General features: G+C 44.3%; 1 protein-coding gene across 3 annotated transcripts in view; it reads left to right on the forward strand.

Moving 5' to 3' along the window:
- asic1b (acid-sensing (proton-gated) ion channel 1b) overlaps window positions 1-19,315 on the forward strand; it is a 383,533-nt gene that overhangs the window by 290,402 nt on the left and 73,816 nt on the right. Inside the window, exon 1 of one of the 3 annotated variants that reach the window (XM_014168201.2) lies at window positions 16,508-17,326. The exons of the other annotated variants lie outside the window; for them this stretch is intronic. Within the exon in view, the coding sequence (XP_014023676.1) occupies window positions 16,712-17,326 (615 nt within the window). The 5' untranslated portion in view covers window positions 16,508-16,711. Of the gene's footprint in view, window positions 1-16,507; window positions 17,327-19,315 lie in introns of those variants that run through there. 3 annotated transcript variants of the gene reach the window in all.

Here is a 19,315-nt window from a genome sequence, read left to right on the forward strand (position 1 = left end):
GATGAGATAGGACTTGGTTGCAGTTGAATCAGTGACGGTAACCTAGGTAACCTGTAGTGGACTTGTGATATGTGTTTGTGTTTCTACTGACCAGATGGTGCAGGCGCTCCGTGCGACACAACTTGGGTCAAGATCTGTTCATTGCATTGCTCTTAGGAACAGAGCACCATTTGAAAGGAGGGATTTCTGGGGTAGCACTAAGTGTGGAGATGGAGCAATTGAAGTTGAAGATTCCTGATGTTTGTGACACCCGCTGTTTGGTGCATCACAGAACAGGTGGGGAGCGTGGTGAAACAGAGTCACTATCAGTCCTTTTGAGTCAGAGTCTCTACCAGACAACGTCATGTTAAGGTTATTTCATTTATCCTGTTAGAGCTTTTGTGCCAAATCCACTGAGCTGTTTCAGGTGCAACGTTTATGGTCATGTCACAGCAGTGTGTAGGAGGGAGATTCCATGGTGTGAGAAGTATACAGGAGAACATGGGACAGAGGATTGTCTAGTTTCGCTGGATACAGTTGTGTGTGTTTAACTGTAGGGGTGCTGGGGGTCGGAAGTTGACAGAGAACACATTCTCATTAACCGCAACAGACTCGGGGAATAGTTATAGGGGAGAGGAGGGGGAATGAATGAGCCAATTGTAAGCTGGGGATGATTAGGTGGCCAGCTTGGGAATTTAGCCAGGACACTGGGGTTAACACCCTTACTCTTACAATCAGTGCCATGGGATCTTTAGTGACCACAGAGAGTCAGGACACCTGTTTAATCTACCATCTGAAAGACAGCACCTCACACAGGGCAATGTCCCCAATCACTGCCCTGGGGCATTGGGATCTGTTTTTAAACCAGAGGAAAGAGTACCTGGCCCTCCAACACCATCTGGTCTCCCATCCAGGGACCGACCAGGACCAACCCTGCTTAGCATCAGATGCAAGCCAGCAGTGGAATGCAGGGTGGCATGGTGCAGGAGCCAATAGGGTCAAAGTTGTGGAATGGGGTGGTTAATTTTTTATGAGTGTAGGTGCTGGTGTCTAGGGCTATATTTCACTATCCTAGAGGAACATGACTAATGAAGAGAATTTCATGTAGGTAGGCCGTGACTGGCCTCACACTCAGGTACGGTAGGTGTCGGTGTATGTACCTAAAAGTTAGATGCGATCCGCCAACCAAATCCTAAAGAAGAAGAAGAAGACAGTCATTCTAAATTCAGGTTGTGGGTAAATTAAAATTCCATTTGTTGGATATCCTAACTCTGGCTGGATTCCAATAGAAATTACATGAACATAATGTGACTTGCAGGCCTGATGTGGCCTGTAAACGATGAGTGTCAGGCCACTGTATTAGGGTAAAACTAGGCCTCAAAATAAGGCCTTATGAGATATGTCATGTACTGTCATAAAGATAGTATATTGGAGGTGTGAATTAGTGGGGGCGTGGCTTTCACATGTCAGTATGGATGGGTGAGGCTGGATGGGCGAGGGTGGATGGAGTCCTAGCACACACGAACACACACATGCACACTCTGTCTCTCTCATTTCCTCTCAGTCTCTCTCTCTCTTCACACACACACAGCTTTCTCCCTTCTTAAGTCCTGCTCTGTCTGTGTATCTGCCCTCTGATATGTGGACTAACTCTCCCGCCTTAAATTCCCTCCAAATATCTCCTATCTCCTCAAACTCCATCCAAGCCTTTCAAATGTCTCCTATCTCCTCCAACTTCCTCCAAGCCCTCCAACTGTCTCCGATCTTCTCCAACTCCCTCCAAGCCCTCCAACTGTCTCCTATCTTCTCCAACTCCCTCCAAGCCCTCCAACTGTCTCCGATCTTCTCCAACTCCCTCCAAGCCCTCCAACTGTCTCCTATCTTCTCCAACTCCCTCCAAACCCTCCAACTGTCTCCGATCTTCTCCAACTCCCTCCAAGCCCTCCAACTGTCTCCGATCTTCTCCAACTCCCTCCAAGCCCTCCAACTGTCTCCTATCTTCTCCAACTCCCTCCAAGCCCTCCAACTGTCTCCTATCTCCTCCAACTCCCTCCAAGCCCTCCAACTGTCTCCTATCTTCTCCAACTCCCTCCAAGCCTTCCAACTGTCTCCGATCTTCTCCAACTCCCTCCAAGCCCTCCAACTGTCTCCTATCTTCTCTAACTCCCTCCAAGCCTTCCAACTGTCTCCTATCTCCTCCAACTCCCTCCAAGCCCTCCAACTGTCTCCTATCTTCTCCAACTCCCTCCAAGCCTTCCAACTGTCTCCGATCTTCTCCAACTCCCTCCAAGCCCTCCAACTGTCTCCTATCTTCTCTAACTCCCTCCAAGCCTTCCAACTGTCTCCTATCTTCTCTAACTCCCTCCAAGCCTTCCAACTGTCTCCTATCTTCTCCAACTCCCTCCAAGCCTTCCAACTGTCTCCTATCTTCTCTAACTCCCTCCAAGCCTTCCAACTGTCTCCTATCTTCTCCAACTCCCTCCAAGCCTTCCAACTGTCTCCTATCTTCTCTAACTCCCTCCAAGCCCTCCAACTGTCTCCTTCCTATCTTCTCCAACTCCTTCCAAGCCTTCCAACTGTCTCCTATCTATCTATACACCAACCATTTAATAATCACTGTAAACTGTCGGGAAGTAGATGGAGAGCTGAGGAACGTTTTTCCAACTCTAGGGATACGCCCAGAATGGCACACTATTCCCTATATAGTGCACTACTTTTGACCAGAGACCCATGGAACCCTATTCCCTATGTCGTACACTGCTTTTGACCAGAGCCCACACATAGTGCAGCCCAAGTGTTCCTGGAGGGAGAGAGAAGTACAAGAAGTAAATGTCTCAAGAGAAGTTCTCTCTTTTCATTGTTGCCCTTTTCTTTCCGAGAATCTGTGCCGTAGTGGTAGAACTGAAATGAGGTTGGTGGGGGAGGACAGGCTCGTGCTAATGGCTGGAGCGGAATCAGTGGAATGGTATCAAATACATCAAACACATGGTTTCCTTGTGTTTGATGCCATTCCATCCGCTCCGTTCCAGACATTGTTATGAGCCGTTCTTCCCTCAGCAGCCTCCACTGGTTTGTACCTATTGAAGCTACAGTACTTTAACTTCATGCCCCTTAACATCCAGACTGAACAACTGTGAAAAGGAGTTTCAGAGATGTAAAGTAGTAGACCCTAAAATTGAAAATGTCTTCAGAGAACTGCTTTACATTATTGTCACTGTCACCCTTCTCTTTTGGAGAACCTGACTCATGACCGCAGAGGCAAAGTGGTTTTACTAAAATAGATATTTGTTTGAAGGTGCTGTACATGAATTTGACTTTACGACCCTCAATGTCAGCACTGGTTAAACTGTCAGCAGGAGTTTCAGAGATGTGTATATACAGTGCCTGCGGAAACTATCCAGACCCCTTGAGTTTTTCCACATTTTGTTACGTTACAGCCTTATTCTAAAATGGATTCAATGAATAACAATTGTCAACAATCTACACACAATACCCCATAATGACGAAGAGGAAACCATTTTTTCAAAATTTTAGCAAATGTAAAAAGATATATAATAAGGAAATACCGTATTTACATAAGTATTCAGACCCTTTGCTATGAGACACGAAATTCAGCTCAGGTGCATCCTGTTTCCATTGATCATCCTTGAGATGTTTCTACAACTTGATTGGAGTCCACTTGTGGTCAATTCAATTGATTGGACATGATTTGGAAAGGCACACACCTGTATATATAAGGTCCCACAGTTGACAGCGCATGTCAGAGCAAAAACTAAGCCATGATGTTGAAGGAATTGTCCATAGAGCTCAGAGACAGGATTGTGTTGAGGCACAGATCTGGGGAAGGGTACCAAAACATTTCTGCAGCATTGAAGGTCCCCAAGAACACAGTGGCCTCCATCATTCTTAAATGGAAGAAGTTTAGAACCACCAAGACTCTTCCTAGAGCTGGCCACCCGGCCAAACTGAGCAATCAGGGGAGAAGGGCCTTGGTCAGGCAGGTGACCAGGAACCCGGTGGTCACTCTGATAGAGCTCTAGAGTTCCTCTGTGGAGATGGGAGAAACTTCCAGAAGGACAGCCATCTCTCCAGCACTCCACCAATCAGGCCTTTATGGTAGAGTGGTCAGACGGAATCATCACCTCAGTAAAAGGCACATGACAGCCCGCTTGGAGTTTGCCAAAAGGCACCTAAAGACTCTCAGACCATGAGAAACAAGATTCTCTGGTCTGATGAAACCAAGATTGAACTCCTGACTACCAAGTGTCACGTCTGGAGGAAACCAGGCACTGTCACCTGGCCAATACCAGCCCTACGGTGAAGCATGGTGGTGGCAGTATCATGCTGTGGGAATGTTTTTCAACGGCAGGGACTCTGAGACTTGTCAGGATCGAGGGAAAGATTAACGGAGCAAAGTACAGAGAGATTCTTGATGAAAACCTGCTCCAGAGCGCTCAAGACCTGACTGGCGCAAAGGTTCACCTTCCAACAGAACAACGACCCTAAGCACACAGCCAAGACAACGTAGGAGTGGCCTCGGGACAAGTCTCAATGTCCTTGAGTGGACCAACCAGAGCCCGGACTTGAACCCAATCGAACATCTCTGGAGAGACCTGAAAATAGCTGTTCAGCAACGCTCCCCATCCAAACTGACAGAACTTGAGAGGATCTGCAGAGAAGAACGGGAGAAACTCCTGAAATACAAGCGTGCCAAGATTGTAGTAGCGTCATACACAAGAAGACTCTGCTGTTATTGCTGCTAAATGTGCTTTTAGAAAGTACTGAGTAAAGGGTCTGAATACTTCTGGAAATGTGATATTTCAGTTTTTTATTTGTAATTAATAATATAAAACAATTTTAAAACCTGTATTTGTTTTGTCATTATGGGGTATTGTGATGTCATTATGGGGTATTGTGTTTAGATTGATGACGGGCAAAAACTATTTCATACATTTTAGAGTAGGCTGTAACATAACAAAATGTGGGAAAAAATCAAGGGGTCTCAATACTTCCCGAAGGCACTGTATTTTGGCAAGTAGCTTTGAAATATCATGTTGTGTGTTTTCATCATTTGTAAACAGATTGAGCGGAGAATAATTTTTTCACACACACACACACACAAAAAAAGATAACACAAACACTCCCCCTCTCTCTCTCTTTCTCTCTTACACACAGTGCCAAGGGAGGTGGAGTTAAGGGACCGTCGGGGACTGTTTAGGAGCGAGCCACACTCTTGTGACATTAATCACAACTATCTCTCCTCTCCCAAACTCTTCCTGCCAGCCTTAGCCCGACTGCCACTATCAATTAACTCTGCCAACCTCAATCTCCTTAAGCAAGATATTCCCACACACACGCATCCACATGCGAGCACGATAACACACACATAAAACACACACCTGCTCTATAATTATGAGGAGAAGGAGGCATAAGTAATATGCTAATCACATCCATTATGTTTTAATCCAGCTGATTATGGAGCTGAGTTGTTTGTTTACTATCCGTTTCCCCGTTGAAACACACACACACGTTACGTTATAGTAGTCTGTCGTATCTAATGATGACTTCCACTTCTGAGTTAATGGTGAATACTTTGGTGACACACGCACACAGACACACGCACACACACACACACCTCCCCTCACAGTGTATACAATCAATAGGGAGTATTTATCTGGGGTTATTTGGTCATTAGCAACAAGAGAGAGTATAGTACGCTTTAACTCCTTCACTTCACACAGAGCCTATACTATACCCTGTAGTACACTATACCCTGTAGTATACCCTTAATATACTATACCCTGTAGTATACCCTGTATTGTACCCTTAATATACTATACCCTGTAGTATACTATACCATGTAGTATACCCTTAATACATGATACCCTGCAGTATACCCTGTAGTATACCCTTAATATACTATACCCTCTAGTATATCCTGTAATATACCCTTAGTATAATATACCCTGTAGTATACTATTCCATGTAGTATACCCTGTAGTATACTATACCCTCTAGTATACCCGTAATATACTATACCCTGTAGTATACCCTGAAGTATACCCTTAATATACTATACCCTGTAGTATACCCTGCAGTATACCCTTAATATACTATACCCTGTAGTATACCATGTAGTATACTATACCCTGTAGTATACCCCTAATATACTATACCATGTAGTATACCCTTAATATACTATACCCTGTAGTATACCCATAATATACTATACCCTGTAGTATACTATGCCCTGTAGTATACCCTTAATATATATTACCTTAGAGTATACCCTGTAGTACAACCTTAATATACTATACCCTGTAATATACCCTTAATATACTATACCCTTAATTTATTATACCCTGTAGTGTACCCTGTAGTATACCCTTAATATATTATACCCTGTTGTATACCCTGTAGTACACCCTTAATATATTATACCCTGAAGTATACCCTTAATATATTATACCCTGTAGTACACACTGAAGTATACCCTGAAGTATACTCTTAACATACTATACCCTGCAGTATACCCTTAATATACTATACCCTGTAATATACCCTGCAGTATACCCTTAATATACTATACCCTGTGGTATACCCATAATATCCTATACCCCGTTCTATACCCTGTAGTATACCCTGTATATACTTTACCCTGTATATACTATACCCTTTAGTATACCCTGTACTATACCCTATACTATACCCTGTAGTATACCCTTAATATACTATAACCTGTATACTGTATACTCTACCCTGTAGTATACCCTGTATATAGTGTACCCTGTATATACTATACCCTGTACTATACCCTGTACTATACCCTGTACTATACCATGTACCCTGTATATACTATACCCTGTATATACTATACCCTGCCCTATACCCTGTATATACTATACTCTGTTCTATACCCTGTAGTATACCCTGTATATACTATACCCTGCCCTATACCCTCTATATACTATACTCTGTTCTATACCCTTTAGTATACCCTGCATATACTATGCCCTGTAGTATACCCTGTACTATTCCATGTACCCTGTATATACTATACCCGGTATATACTGTACCCTGTACTATACCCTGTATACCCTGTATATACTATACCCTGTAGTACATTGTGTTATTCATTGCAGTCACCAGAGAAGCCACAGCCCAGAGAAGCCACAGCCCAGAGAAGCCTCAGCCCAGATAAGCCAAAGCCCAGAGAAGCCACAGCCCAGAGAAGCCACAGCCCAGAGAAGCCACAGCCCAGAGAAGCCACAGCCCAGAGAAGTCATAGCCCAGAGAAGTCATAGCCCAGAGAAGCCACAGCCCAGAGAAGCCACAACCCAGAGAAGCCACAGCCCAAAGAAGCCACAGCCCAGAGTAGCCACAGCCCAGAGAAGCCACAGCCACAGAGAAGAGAAGAGAAGGCAGATCAGATGATAGTGTTAAGGGTGTGATTATTGGAAAAGGAGCCTGCCTGGTGACGCTTGTCCTCAAAAACAGGTGTAGCCCAAATGACACTCTGTTCCCTAGGTAGCATGCTATTTTTCAAAATTAGCGGACTATGTAGGGAATACGGTGCCATTTGGTCAGCAGCCGTTAAAGATGGATCATGTACACAATTATCCTCTAAATTGTCTCAGTAAATCACCACCTGCTCCTCTCTCTGTCTGTCTTGTCTACTCTGCAGCTGCACGGGTTCCTCCTCCCTCCCTTCCTTCTTCCCTTGCTTCCTCCCTCCCTCGCTGATTCTCTCAACAATCTTGGAACTGAACATCCTCAGTGGGAGAGAGAGAACAAATTAGTTAGACAGAATGAGAGAGCGAGGAGGGAGAATTCTGACTGAGAGAATACGGAGGGAGAGAAAGAGAGAGAGAGATGTGTACTAAGATATAGCACATACTGAGAGAATGAGAAAGAATTAGAGAGAGAGAGATGAGTGTAGTGAGAGAGAGGGCACGTACTAAGAGATAGAGAGAGAATTAGAGAGAGAGAGAGAGATATGAGTTTACTCAGAGAGAAAGCACGCACTGAAAGAGAGAGAGAGAATTAGAGAGAGAGAGAGAGAGAGAGAGAGAGATGAGTGTACTGAGAGAGAGAGCACGTACTGAGAGATAGAGAGAGAGACAGAGGAGTATACTGAGTGAAAGAGATGGTGTACAGATAGAGAGAGAACACAGTGTCAGCCCCAAATTGACCCAGTCAACATGGCCCTCTCTCCCCAGAGTCTGGCAGCAGTAAACTGTTCTCAGATAACCTAGAGACAATTCATTTCTAAATGGTGTAGTTGTTCTGTCAGTCACTCTACTCACCTAAACATGTGAAGTGCTAGCATTTTTTTTTATGACCTTTATTTAACCTTTATTTAAGCAGGCAAGTCAGGAACAAATTCTTATTTTCCAATGAAGTCCAATGACGGCCAAACCTGGACCACTGAAATGCATGTGCCTTAGACCACTGAGCTACTCGGGAGCCCAGACGTTACCAGACTTGATCGAACAAGTCATAATCACGCTATACATAACTAAAACTGGCACAAATCTTCAGAGACAAAACAAGAACAATGAATGAATCTATCCACTTGAGTGAAGTATTTGATCTATTGCACTGTGGGTCACCATGAGTAGCCAGCCACGTTTGATTAGCCTCTGGCACATCATTTTACTGGCTATATAGGAAGTGGTGTTGTCATTTTTACTGATTGTACTGCACTTGAAGCCTTTCAAAGTGTTATTTGAACCTGACTAGGCAAGGCACTGTTTGCTGGGAAATGACCTTTCTCTCTGCTACAGTGTGATAAAGAAATAGCCCTTAGAAGTGTTACTCTAGTGTTCTCCACCTCTCTTCATGGTATCCAAAGCCTTTTGCGTTTAACTGCAGCTTAACCAATTTGGGAGCGTGTGTCCTTCTCCCACTTCTTCCATGTCCATGCATTGTTAAGTACATTCACTTATAGAATGGAAAATGTATAGACTGCTCAGATGTACTTTGTCAATTTGTCCTTCTCCAACTTCCATAAATTCTCATATCTATCACAGATAGAAGGGACATGTATAGGCTACTGACAGGAAAGGCCCATAAAGGTGAGTATGGCTATTTAAAGGTTTTATTGCATATGTTTCTTCCAAGAAATGAAGAGGTCCTCTTTTATGAGGACCACAACATTGTTCCATTCTACATAGATAAATCAATAGGCTTTCAGCTAAAGGCTGAATTTTCTCTTCCCATTACCAATCATCCAGACAGCTTTTTTATCGAAGAAGAAAAAGTCTTATTTATTTATCTTTCTTTGTAAACCTTCTATTGAAGCAATGTGAGGTTTGTAGGCCTGTCTCCAATGTGAGGTATATGTTGGCCTGTCTCCAATGTGAGGTATATGTTGGCCTGTCTCCAATGTGAGGTATATGTTGGCCTGTCTCCAATGTGAGGTTTGTTGGCCTGTCTCCAATGTGAGGTTTTGTTGGCCTGTCTCCAATGTGAGGTATATGTTGGCCTGTCTCCAATGTGAGGTTTGTTGGCCTGTCTCCAATGTGAGGTTTTGTTGGCCTGTCTCCAATGTGAGGTTTGTTCGCTTGTCTCCAATGTGAGGTTTGTTGGCCTGTCTCCAATGTGAGGTTTTGTTGGCCTGTCTCCAATGTGAGGTTTGTTGGCCTGTCTCCAATGTGAGGTTTGTTGCCCCGTCTCCAATGTGAGGTTTGTTGGCCTGTCTCCAATGTGAGGTTTTGTTGGCCTGTCTCCAATGTGAGGTTTGTTCGCCTGTCTCCAATGTGAGGTATATGTTGGCCTGTCTCCAATGTGAGGTTTGTTGGCCTGTCTCCAATGTGAGGTTTGTTGGCCTGTCTCCAATGTGAGGTTTGTTGGCCTGTCTCCAATGTGAGGTTTGTTGCCCTGTCTCCAATGTGAGGTTTGTTGGCCTGTCTCCAATGTGAGGTTTTGTTGGCCTGTCTCCAATGTGAGGTTTGTTCGCCTGTCTCCAATGTGAGGTATATGTTGGCCTGTCTCCAATGTGAGGTTTGTTGGCCTGTCTCCAATGTGAGGTTTGTTGGCCTGTCTCCAATGTGAGGTTTTGTTGGCCTGTCTCCAATGTGAGGTTTGTTGGCCTGTCTCCAATGTGAGGTTTGTTGGCCTGTCTCCAATGTGAGGTTTGTTGGCCTGTCTCCAATGTGAGGTTTGTTGGCCTGTCTCCAATGTGAGGTTTGTTGGCCTGTCTCCAATGTGAGGTATATGTTGGCCTGTCTCCAATGTGAGGTTTGTTGGCCTGTCTCCAGTGTGAGGTTTGTTGGCCTGTCTCCAATGTGAGGTTTGTTGGCCTGTCTCCAATGTGAGGTTTGTTGGCCTGTCTCCAATGTGAGGTTTGTTGGCCTGTCTCCAATGTGAGGTTTATGTTGGCCTGTCTCCAGTGTGAGGTTTGTTGGCCTGTCTCCAATGTGAGATTTGTTGGCCTGTCTCCAATGTGAGATTTGTTGGCCTGTCTCCAATGTGAGATTTGTTGGCCTGTCTCCAATGTGAAGTATTTGTTGGCCTGTCTCCAATGTGAGGTATATGTTGGCCTGTCTCCAATGTGAGGTTTGTTGGCCTGTCTCCAGTGTGAGGTTTGTTGGCCTGTCTCCAATGTGAGATTTGTTGGCCTGTCTCCAATGTGAGGTTTGTTGGCCTGTCTCCAATGTGAGGTTTGTTGGCCTGTCTCCAATGTGAGGTTTATTGGCCTGTCTCCAATGTGAGGTTTGTTGGCCTGTCTCCAATGTGAGGTATATGTTGGCCTGTCTCCAATGTGAGGTTTGTTGGCCTGTCTCCAATGTGAGGTTTGTTGCCCTGTCTCCAATGTGAGGTTTGTTGGCCTGTCTCCAATGGAGATTTGTTGGCCTGTCTCCAATGTGAGGTTTGTTGGCCTGTCTCCAATGGAGAATTGTTGGCCTGTCTCCAATGTGAGGTTTGTTGGCCTGTCTCCAGTGTGAGGTTTGTTGGCCTGTCTCCAATGTGAGGTTTGTTCGCCTGCCTCCAATGTGAGTTTTGTTGGCCTGTCCCCAATGTGAGGTTTTGTTGGCCTGTCTCCAATGTGAGGTTTGTTGCCCTGTCTCCAATGTGAGGTTTGTTGGCCTGTCTCCAATGTGAGGTTTTGTTGGCCTGTCTCCAATGTGAGGTTTGTTGGCCTGTCTCCAATGTGAGGTTTGTTGGCCTGTCTCCAATGTGAGGTTTGTTGGCCTGTCTCCAATGTGAGGTTTGTTGGCCTGTCTCCAATGTGAGGTTTGTTGGCCTGTCTCCAATGTGAGGTTTGTTGGCCTGTCTCCAATGTGAGGTTTGTTGGCCTGTCTCCAATGTGAGGGGTTTTTTTCCCAGTGATTATTTCCCATGGTTATTTCCGGTGGATATTTTTCCATTCAGTCTAATTGTTTCCGCAAAGCAAATGCCTACATGTATTTCAGTCATATAAAGTGATTAAAAGACCAGAGACCTCGCCTATGAAGTAAATCAACAACATCTTTGCTTCCCTGCGTGCTTCTCCTTCATAATGAATTGATCAGCTAAGGACAGCACGGTAATGGGAGTTAGATAACATTATGGCTATGTCCCAAAGGGTATAATTGTTTATTGTTTAGCTGTTCACTGGGATCATGTTTTTCTGTTGTCACGTGTGTCATTATCCCCCTAGCTGCTGGGATTAGTTTGTTGTAGCACAGCCAGATACCGATATATACACATACACATACACACACACACACACACACACACACACACACACACACACACACACACACACACACACACACACACACACACACATGAACACGGACACACACTGTCATGCACAAGGAACACACACAAGCGAAATCACAAACACACATACACACACGCACAATCACACCCAGCGTTTCTCTCAGATATGTCGGGTACTGATGAGCTGAGGGAATGAGAGCGGATGAGAGGAGAGCCGCAGGGGATTAGAACATATACAAAAGGAACTGAAATCCTACATAATGTCCAAATCCAGGAAGGTAGTTTGAAGATTGCCAGCTCTGTGTGAAATCCATATTTCTGACCCTAGGAGCCTGTCGCAAATGGGCCATGGTCAAAAGTAGTTCACTACACAAACGCAGCCTCCACGATACATCATATTGTACAGTTTCATTAAACCAAGCAGATACTGAATACTGGGATACAAATCCTGTAAATACCACGTTTAAATTTTTTGCATTCAATGTAGACACACTCCTTCAGTCCAGATGATTATCACTTGTCATTTTGAAGTGAGTAATCCACAGAGAAAAAACACGGAATGTCTTTAAATGGACATTGATATGCTGTAATAAACAGGGAAGAGAGATTGACATGAGTGAATGGAGTATATATGCACACACATACAGGTCTGATATGCCTGCCAGATGTCTTTGTAAGGGTCACAGACTCTGTACACACACACACACACACACACACACACACACACACACAGACACACACACAGTCAGAAATACTTGACAAAGCCCAACTGACATCCACCTTGAGTCTAAACACTTCACAATGGATACCCATTCAAGCATGAAACAACTCCCTCACTGTCACCAGCCAATGTCCCGGAGCACAAATGTCAGGTGAATGTCTCTGTAATGGCTAGACCTGGATTCGAATACTATTCAACATGTTTGATTGTTCGCTTTAGCCTGCCTGGAGTGACCAGTGAATGGGGTTTACACTTTTGCAACTATTCAATTGATTCCATTAAGCCAGGCAAGCTCAATCAAACCCAGCTAAACTATTTGAAATTATTTAAAATACTATTTGAACCCAGGTCTGGTGACGGGCATTTCAGACTGTGCAGACCAGTTCTCAGATCAAATAAACTGTTAGTGACACCATAGGAAGAGGAAGGTACTCTAAACCTTGTTAAAAAGGAAGACCCACTTTGGTGATGTTTGATAGAGAGATGAGAACCTTTATCTAAAGTAGGCTTGCCTTTATAAGAAAATATCAAAGGAAAAATTAAAAAGGAAGGTACATTTAAAAAAAACGTAATAAAAGCAAATACAATCATCAAACCACATTCTTATCAGAAAGATCAGATGGGTTTAACAATGAAATCAGTCGTACTTGATACCCAAACACTTTTACCTAATACTTGTCTACCTGTTGAGAATTCAACCTGTCGTACATGTAGCCAATACTCTCAGGGGAGTGTAGTTACAGTAAAGTAATGGTGGAATGTTCTCTCCTCTGGATCTGTTATATACACGTCACGTCAAAGTCATCAAGAAACATTTGGATACCACACATACCACAAGTCTTTCCATCCTTAGCCTACTTATACATTTCGAAAAAGGAACAACAGCTACATTGGCCTGTACTAATGGTATGCATGTTGTGTTGAGGTCAGGGGTAGTGTTGTTAGTGTATGTCAGTGGAGGCTGCTGCGGGGAGGAAGGCTCATAATAATGTCTGGAACGGAGTCAATGGAATGGCATCAAACACCTGGAAACCATGGAAACCATATGTTTGATGTATTGGATACCATTCCACTGATTCTGCTCCAGTCATTACCACGAGCCTGTCCTCCCCAATGCAGGTGTCACCAACCTCCTGTGTTGTACATGAATTCACTGTGATGGAATTAAAGATTTCTGCCAATGACCTCTTAGCAACAGACATACATTGTACTGTTCCCAATCTTATGTGATTTTCCTTATTCTTAAAGTTGGAGTTGGTTAGATAGAGGGAAAGACGTGTGGTATGTAAGACGAGTTGTCATGTTGGAGTGTGAAATATGTGTTGTGGGAAAAGCCTGCGAATAAGAAATGGATAAAGTTGTTGTCTTTGAATATGAACAAAATAAAATGTTTCAACAAGTCCAAGGATTTAAAGAGGAAGGTGTCTATAGAGTGAGTTCACTAATTGGATTGAGAAATGATTATGGTATGTAACTAAAACCTACAAGGATAAGGAGAAGGAACGGAGCTTTTGGAAATGAAAAATATATGTATGTAGAGTTAAAGGAAGAATAGAGGGATGATGGAGGTATGAATGATGGCCTAGAGGAATGGGGGGATGAAAGGGTGGAGGAGGAATTGAGGGATGGAGGAGGAATGGGGGATGGAGAGAGATAATGGAGGTATGGAGAGATGAAGGAGTAATGAAGGGATGGAGGGATGAATGAATAATGGCCTGGAGAAATTAGGGGATGAAAGGATGAATGAGGAATGGAGGGAAGGATGAAGGAGGAATAGAGGGGTGTAGAGAGAGAGGAGGAATGGTGGGGTGGAGGGATTGAGGAGGAATGGAGGGATGGAGGAGGAATGGAGGGGTGGAGGAGGAATGGTGGGATGGCGAGATGAGGGAGGAATAGGGGGTAGAGGGATGGGGGATTTTATTTTTATTTGTATTTATTTCACCTTTATTTAACCAGGTAGGCCAGTTGAGAACAAGTTCTCATTTACAACTGCGACCTGGCCAAGATAAAGCAAAGCAGTGTGACACAAACAACAACACAGAGTTACACATAAACAAACGTACAGTCAATAATACAGTAGAAAAATCTAGAGTGATGAAGGGATGAAGAAGGAATGGGGGATGAAGGAGAGATGGGGGATGAAGGAGAGATGGGGGATGAAGGAGGGATGGGATGAAGAAGGGATGGGGGATGAAGGAGGGATGGGATGGGATGAAGGAGGGATGGGGGATGAAGGAGGGATGGGGATGAAGGAGGGATGGGGGATGAAGGAGGGATGGGCAGGGGCGGAAATCCCAGGGGGGACGGGGGGACACGACCCCCCCATCCTGGGAAAAATATGATTTGTCCCCCCCAATATATCACTGAAACATAACTATGTAATTTAAATAATATTAATAATACGCAATGAAAGCAATTGTGCTGATTATAGACACTTAATAGCGCGTTTTTAAGTTTCAAAAGATTGCGACCCCCCCACCCTTTGCCTCACAATGGTTTGATCCACTGCCAGTTCCTTAGCTTGCTACGTAACTGCCGTGAGGTTCATCCAGTCAATCGCGCACACACACACTAGCTGAATATGCAGAGCTAGCGCGCAAATATTAACTATTAAGCTAGCTAGTACCTATTGCATGTATGTGGCGTCGTCAAAGATGGAATCAGCATGCAGATGATGTAAGTTAGTGCTTCAAAGTCCCTGTGATAAGGTTAGCGATAAACTGAAGTCCAAACTGAACAGAACTACACTCTCATCTATCATTGTCTTAAATATATTTAATGGTCTCGATGCAAAAGCTAAATTGTCGCAAGGGAACTTTTATTTATTTAATTTCACCTTTATTTAACCCGGGTAGCAAAGATTATAGCAAACACCACTGAAACTGAATTGGTGCTCGCTAGCTTTGCAAATTCAGCTATTGTTGGAAGCCAGCCAATATGAAACAAACTATTCAAATTACAAAAGGTTGCAGCATATGTTGTGTAAATGGTGAACTCATACAGCTGTCAACTCTTGTCATTTTAATCCGTTTCACATTTGCTAGCTACCTTTTAGATCGAAGCCCATATAGAATGATTGAAGATGATAGAAGCCCATCTCCTACTGTAAATAACCTACACACTGTGTGTGTGTGTAGCCAGCCAGCCAGCCAGGTAAAACATGGCAGAAAAATAAGAGACGGACATCAGAGTATTTTTCAGTACACCAAAACGCATAGTAAGAACCCTAGTAGCCTAATATCTCAAAGACTAGTTGATAAAATGTTCATAAGAAAGAAATTAAATTCTAATGGAAATGTTTCACAATGATGTCATTAGGCAGAGCAGGTAACAGATGGCACACAGACAGCAGAGTTGGGGACAGATATGCAGGGACAGACTGGCTGGAGACAGGGAGTCTCAGGTAAGTTTGTTGAGTCTTTGTTTGGCAACATTATGAAAGGTTCTCAATTTTTTTTACTTGTAAAATAGGAACATAATTGGAAAATGCCATGGATACCCCCACTCTCAACTTAAACTGGTGACTGAACTAAGATTTGTTAAAGGCAATGGTATTGGGTACCGGTAGTTAGGAGTACGGCAAACACCTTATTTCTTTGGTTCCTCAATATACATTTACCATATTACAATGTAGGCTATGTGTTACAGCACTACTTTTGGTGTCCCCCTCAGGAATTGCTCTTGAGAAAATTTCATGTAATTGTCCCCTCCAAAGTGGATATCAGATTTTCGCCCCTGGGGATGGGGGATGAAGGGGGGATGAAGGAGGGATGGGGGATGAAGGAGGGATGGGGATGTGTGTCTTTTGCATGCAGTGCGATGTTGTCGTATGATGACCGTTTGTTTCTCTGAATTGGAATGGGTTGGTCAAACCGCACGTGACATACACTTTCTTCGGTCCTGCAACTGCACGCGGAGACGCGACATTTAATCATCTTGAACAACTTGGCTACCTTATACCTAGGCTACACCGGGAAGAGAGAGCGTTCTCTCTTCCTATATGGTGACAGAAGACGAGCAGTGAGCACCCCTCACAGCCTCACAGGCACAGCCTCCTACTGGCAGACTTTCAATAGAAAGAGCTCAGTGCACGAGCTCAGGAGAGGACAGCGGGCGTTCTAACCCGCACAAAGATTTTCCTGGATGACTCTCCCAACAATAAGTACTTGACAGACAGACTGACAGATCTATCTGGATTGGCGCTTTGACTCCATGGTCAATGCGGGACCGGGACTGATGCCAGCCCATCAGCGGTGGTCGTGTCGGTCTTAATCCTTACACTACCTAGCCTGTCTCTCCAAAATGTGTCAGTGCGATTCGGTACCGAAAGCCAGCAGAACGCCGGGCTCTGTCGCGGAAGCCGGGAAGCTGTTCCTGAAACACACCACTTTCCACGGCCTGAGACATGTATTTCTGAGCGGCTCCTACCCTCGAAAACTCGCCTGGATGTTGGCTTTCCTCACAGCTCTCGCGCTCCTCTTCACCTGGTCCTCAAACCGGGTCCGGTACCTGCTCTCCTCTCCTGTGCACACCAAGGCGCATATGGTGTACGCCAAACGTCTTGTTTTCCCCGCTGTGACCATCTGTAACCAGAATCTCCTCTTACCACGTCGCATGAAGAAACCGGACATATTCAGCGCGGGAAGGTGGTTAGGACTTCTAGGGAGGAACTGGCAAGTGTCCCCCAGCGCCAGGGACGCGCTCACACCCGGGACCGACCATGACATCAGCAGCAGCAACGAGCCGCCCTGGTCTCCGCTCTCTCGGATCCTGGACTTCAACCACTTTTTGCCGCCTCCCCTGGAGTCTCAGCCGTCCATGCAGCAGCTCCTGGACCGCCTCGGTCATCAGATGGAGGAGATGCTGCTTTACTGCCGCTTCCAGGGAGAGCTATGCGGGCCTCGCAACTTCAGCACCGTGAGTCTGTGGACAGCAACACGAAGTTAGGTTTACAGCATGCAATGAGTATAGATATTGTTGATAAGCTGCTGCAACATGTTGTAGCCTATTGGTATTTAGGAGATAGTAATAATGTTGTTTGGCCTTATTATGTCATCAGGCCTATTGTTAAGTTTTGAAGTGTTCTGGGCTTAGAATTGATTTGTAATTGTAATTACCAAGCCAACAAGAGTGGATTTCTATTCCTACCTTAGCCCGTGCTGTTTAACAAACCACTATTCTACCTCGTGCTCTGTCTATATAGTCAGTGGGTAAACTGTTATACAATCTATTATGAAGATTTCACGTATAGAAAACTATGACAACCTAAGCCATTTATGTAGCTGTCTTTGGATGATGGTTTTTGATATATAAAGGCTTAGATAACCCTATACACAGACAGACAGACAGACAGACAGACAGACAGACAGACAGACAGACACAGACACACAGACACACACACACACACACACACACTCTCTCACTGGCAGTTCAGTATGAGATACCGGTAATTGGTTCTATCTACGATCTATCCTAATATGTTCTGTTGCACTGTGCTGTATATGAAGGGTCTCACACACACACACACACACACACACACACACACACACACACACACACACACACACACACACACACACACACACACACACACACACACACTACATGTCAACAAAGTGATATCCAGAGCTTATATTAAGTTTACATTTTTCATTCAGATTGCCTCATTTAAAGAAGAATTTTCACATCTACAGGTATAAACTCTTCATTTGAGCCAGTTTGCTGCAGCAGGAAAAATAATCCTGCAGCAACAGGACATGTTAATTATTATGTGGATTATAATTAATGAGCACTTATTTATTTTATTCTTTTTACGCGCTTTTTAAAAATCTTGTCTCATCGGGCTCGGGAGAGGCAAAAGTGGAGTCACGCGTCGTCCGAAAACATGACCCGCCTAAACATACTCCTGAAAATGAAGATCCGCCCCTTGTTTTCAATTTTCGCTTTAAATGACATACCCAAATCTAACTGCCTGTAACTCAGGCCCTGAAGCAAGGATATGCATAGTCTTGGTACCATTTTAAAGGAAACAGTTTGAAGTTTGTGGAAATGTGAAAGGAATGTAGGAGAATATAACACATTAGATCTGGTAAAAGATAATACAAAGAAAAACCATGCGTTCTTTTTTGTACCATCATCTTTGAAATGCAAGAGAAAGGCCATAATGTATTATTCCAGCGCAGCTACAATTTAGATTTTGGCCAGTAGATGGCAGCAGTGTGTGTGCAAAGTTTTAGACTGATCCAATCAACCATTGCATTCCTGTTAAAGTTTTTGTATCAAGACTGCCCAAATGTGCCTAATTTGTTTAATAATAACTTTCCATGTTCAAAACTGTGCACTCTCCTCAAACAATAACATGGTATTATTTCACTGTAATGGCTACTGTAAATTAGACAGTGGAGTTAGATTAACAAGAATTTAAGCTTTCTGCCAATATCAGATATGTCTACATCCCAGGAAATGTTCTTGTTACATACAACTTCATGCTAATTGCATTAGCCAACATTAGCCTAACCGTCCCGTGGAAGGGACACCGATCCCGAATAAGTTTTTTAACACCCGCCAGTTTAACCCGGAAGCCACTGTATCAGAGGAAACACCGTTCAACTGGCGTCAGAGGTCAGCCCCCAGGCCCACCACAAGGAGTCGCTAGAGCGCAACGAGCCAAGTAAAGGCCCACCGGCCAAACCCTCAACTAACCCGGATGATGCTGGGCCAATTGTGCACCGTCTTATGGGACTCCCAGCCACTGCCGGTTGTGGCACAGCCTGCAATGAACCTGTGTCTGTAGTAACGCCTCTAGCACTGCAGTGCAATGCAGTGCCATAGACCACCGCCGCGCCACTCGCCACGCCATTAATGGACACCTTTGTAGGGGTTTATACGTTTTGCGTAAGGAAAATT

This window comes from Salmo salar, chromosome ssa22 (assembly GCF_905237065.1).
Source record: "Salmo salar chromosome ssa22, Ssal_v3.1, whole genome shotgun sequence".
Classification (NCBI taxonomy): Eukaryota; Metazoa; Chordata; class Actinopteri; order Salmoniformes; family Salmonidae; genus Salmo; species Salmo salar.